Source organism: Nicotiana tomentosiformis, chromosome 1 (assembly GCF_000390325.3).
Source record: "Nicotiana tomentosiformis chromosome 1, ASM39032v3, whole genome shotgun sequence".
Classification (NCBI taxonomy): Eukaryota; Viridiplantae; Streptophyta; class Magnoliopsida; order Solanales; family Solanaceae; genus Nicotiana; species Nicotiana tomentosiformis.
The window spans coordinates 38,554,271-38,558,359 of NC_090812.1; the positions used below are offsets into that span (position 1 = coordinate 38,554,271).

Here is a 4,089-nt window from a genome sequence, read left to right on the forward strand (position 1 = left end):
GACCTTCCGGGAATGTCGGAATACGGATCCGGATCCATTTACTCAAAACGTTGACCAAAGTCAACTAAAAATCAAATTTAAATCCCAAAAATTATTACTTCATAAATTTCCAGATAAAGGCTTTCCGGATTTACGCCCGAACTGCGCTCGCAAATCGAGGTGAGTAAAAATAAGATTTTTAAGGCTAACGGGCCCGGAATAGAGTCTTAATTCACAAGATGACCCCTTTGGATCATCACAAATCTTATGGCCGAAGACAAAGTCCTCCAAATAAATGTCTTTCCAGTTCCTCCATGACCATATAAAAAGAACAATCCACCTTTGTCCTCATGTACCGCTGTTATAATTCTGTCATAAACTGACTTTTGCTCCATTGTCAATTTAACCAATAGTTCTTCATGTTCCTTAGACAAAGAGCGCCTATTATAACGTAATTCATCACGGATGAGTCTATTGGTGTTGTCAACTTCCTCTTCATAGAAAATTGGTCTTGGCATTGTCGAAAAATCATGTAACGTTCTTCTGCAACCTTTCAATATATTTTCCAACTTTTGTAGACAACGATTCTTTAGTTCATCATTTGTTAGCTCAGCCTTTGAAATAACAAATATATATATATATATAAAGCGTTCACAATATATATATATATATATATATATATGTCAGATCAATATAAGAATAAAATGATTTCATTCGGAAATTGTAAAAGAAAATTGATGTTGCTATACTAATTTGGGTGTCTACACCCAGGTTCCTCTAACAAAATATATAAAAAAAAATTAATAACTCATACTTTCCAAGCCTAAAAAAATATTCTTAACTAATATATAATATTAAAATCTGAAATAGAAGGTTCAAATGTGTACCTGGATTATCCAATATTCTTTTTTCTTCATGTAGGATATAGTCTGATAGTAAAATCGATGTTGCCTCCCAAACACATTCTGGTCGAGACATTGAATTTGATAATAGTAGCATAGCAAATAACTGCCTGAAAAATGATGGCATTCTCTAGTTACTTGCCTCCTTTATGGCATCCACGTATTCTTTATCATCGTCTAATAAACCCAGTGCGTAACATGCATCTCTAAAAGTTAGATGTTCATGATTGTTGATTCTGCGTAGATCCTCATAGCACTTTGGTCCTTTAATGACATTCAACAACATTCGAAGGTAATATTGCTCTCCACTTCCAGGCGGAACAAAGAATACTCTCCCTATTGAAAATGCAGAATTTCTTCTTTTTTCACACTTTTTTAATTTTTTATTCCACACAAACTTAAGAGGGAATTCTGCATAAGTTAATTGTCTTGCTTCTTCATATGTCTTATTTGCCTCGAACCAGCTTAAAAACGGTGATTCCCTTACACTTGGTCTATTGGCAACATCATCAATTGGATCATCATCAGAAAAAATAAATGTTTGTTCATTTGGTAATGAAAGAAAAGTCTTTCTATAGAAGGTTCTCTATGGTGAATTGAAAATCTAAAAATTCTCCAAGCAGCTTCACATGGTGATATGTATTGACAATCATAATACATTTTTATTTCATCCATAGCCGATGAGTCTTCCTCGTGCACACTTTGAGAAAATGCTGCGGTCACACGATCATGCCCCTTATTAACGTACTTAAATAAGTACTTGATTGATCAAGATTGATTGCACCATTCAATATTTATATGTGCACCATACTTCAACAATAAATATCTATGGTGTGGCACCACATATCTGTTATCAAACTCAATACCTTCTCTCTGGATAGTTCTATCATTGTCCCTTCTTTTATAAATAGGATATCCATCTTCATCAATTGTTGTATTTTGTACAAACTTCTTTGGAAAGTGCTTTGTACATCTACCATAACGTATGCAATGAGACGATTTTCTAGCAGAACCACATGGGCTATGCATCATAAAATTCTTCACGGCCTTATAATAATGCGGATCGACCAATTCATCTGGTATTTCTGATGAAATTATTTGATCTACGTCTCCAACATTTGGACATTTATTATAAAGAAAGAGCAATATGTGTGCATGAGGCAACCCTCGCTTTTGGAATTCAATCGTATATATCACTGCAAAAAATAATAATTTGTGATAGGGGCAAGTGGTTGTAATTTATATGTAAAATAAATTCTTTATTAAATCTGACTATAAATGTGATAATAATTTAATATAAAGCATGAATTCTATACCTGATTTAACTGCTCCAAAAATTTATTTCTCTTTCAAATCCTTTATTAAACGATCCAATTTGATTTTGAACACCCTAGATAAAATATCCGGGCGATCTAAGCCCCTACTCTTTACAAATCTACTAATCTCAGGCCACTTTGGGTTGCAAGTAAATGTAATGAAGAGATCTGGATATCCAGCCCATTTGCAGATTGCCATAGCATCTTGATAATTTTGAATCATGTATCGTACACCCCCTGTGAAGCTGGATGAAAGAATTACCCGTTTACCTTGAGAAGAAGGATTTATCTCTCCATGTAAAACTGTATCTTTTAATCCTTTATACATGGCAGCTCGCAATTGTTTTTGATGAGTTCTTATATACTTTAACCTAGACGATTCAACCATTGTAATTCCATCAACCAAGAATTGTTGAAATAATCTTCTTGAGTTCACAATTGTTGGTACTTCACCATTCCTTTCTTGAATTTTGTATGCGAAATATTCACGCATGCTAATAAAATGCCTTCCTCCACTTGATTCATCATTTCCATTTAAAGGAATGTCTTCCCGATAACCATCTTCACCGTATGGAAATAATAAAGGATACTGAAGACCTAAATAGGCAGCATTCAACTCATTTATCCTTTGCAGATGTCCAGATTGGGTTTCAACAATGATGTCTCGGTCACATGTAGATACATCAAAATCTCCAACCACCAAAGCAGCTACCTCTGAAACCAATGGTAAGTTGTATCTTCTTCCATCATAGTTTCGTTTCCCTATCAATCTGAGTCTAACATTGGAGTGAGTATCTTTTTGAATTTTGTCTCTGACCATTCTAAATGACTTTGTCAAAACATTCTGGTCATCGAGCATTTGTTTAAGATCTTGAATAATTTCAGCATGAAGTTGGTTTATGGTTTCACCACGACTGCATAAAAATAGGTTTTATAAAATTGATCTTAGTTTTATTTTGTTAGATTATTCATGCATATATAAATGAAGAATAATTGAATACTAACCCAAGTGCATGAATTCTATTATGCACTTCATTTTCTGTGTCGTATATATATAACTGTGCAAACTTCGGGGTTGATCCCTCGGGAGGCAATAGGCTTCCAATTTGGTGATAGTTTTGTCCAGATAGTTTGAAAGTTCTTGGCCCCTTTGTTTGATTGACAGAAGCATCAACTTTTCCTCCCATTTATGTAAATGAAAACATTGAGTTATAACTTCTAATATTATCTCTGAAGTGTTTACTTTTTGGACCTGGATAATATATTTGTTGGTGAATTAAGATTTATTCATATATTGCGAATATTATTTAAGTATGGTAAAAATAGATTTTCTTGTTACCTGATCCAAATAATAAGTGTTTTAAAATTGTAGGAGGTTCTTTTGGCTTTGGCAGTTTTATCTTTCCATGACAACAACACAAAGAGAACTCTGGTTTTTTAGATTTGACTTTCTTGCTGATTCTTTCTTCGTACCAGAAGTAAGCACCACAATGTTCACATTCATATGTAGGATCGCCTATATCCCAGTACTCTATTAATAAAAGAGCAAATGTAAGATTAATGTCAAGGTGTAATGTTATGGCATGCCTACTTATTGTATACATATATAGAAATAATAAAATATCCATACCTTCATTGTCAATACTTGCATATCCGATGTCAGCATCTAAAGAGTATAATATTAAAAGCATATTAAATTAGCAATAAAAATTGAAATAGTGGACATGAATGAATCACTGTTTGTGCCAAGATAGACATACCTTCATATTCACTTGCATCATTAATTTCTGCGATTGTTTTCACGTACCATTATGTTAAGTATTTAATCAAGCTACAGTTATTTTGAATATTACTATAATTGTAGTATATTTGTATAATTTAATAGCTAAAAC

At 33.1% G+C, this 4,089-nt stretch overlaps 1 protein-coding gene and 1 long non-coding RNA gene across 3 annotated transcripts; one reads left to right on the forward strand and one right to left on the reverse strand.

The window, feature by feature from the left end:
- Positions 1 to 1,104: 1,104 nt before the first annotated feature.
- On the forward strand, positions 1,105 to 3,037 carry LOC138896474 (uncharacterized). Its single transcript, XR_011409650.1, has 2 exons — positions 1,105 to 1,960; positions 2,330 to 3,037. It is a non-coding gene; the product is annotated as an uncharacterized lncRNA (long non-coding RNA).
- LOC138896473 (uncharacterized) lies at positions 2,199 to 4,089 on the reverse strand. 2 transcript variants are annotated; one of them, XM_070181478.1, is made up of 3 exons: positions 3,828 to 4,089; positions 3,203 to 3,728; positions 2,199 to 3,111 (listed from the first exon to the last, which is right to left on the reverse strand). In XM_070181478.1, exons 2-3 carry the CDS (start codon positions 3,382 to 3,384, stop codon positions 2,220 to 2,222), a joined length of 1,074 nt encoding a protein of 357 aa, XP_070037579.1. In that variant the 5' UTR covers positions 3,385 to 3,728; positions 3,828 to 4,089; the 3' UTR covers positions 2,199 to 2,219. The 2 variants fall into 2 exon arrangements, with proteins under 2 accessions (XP_070037579.1, XP_070037576.1); XM_070181475.1 differs by lacking the exon at positions 3,828 to 4,089 and having other exon boundaries at positions 3,203 to 3,449; positions 3,537 to 3,804.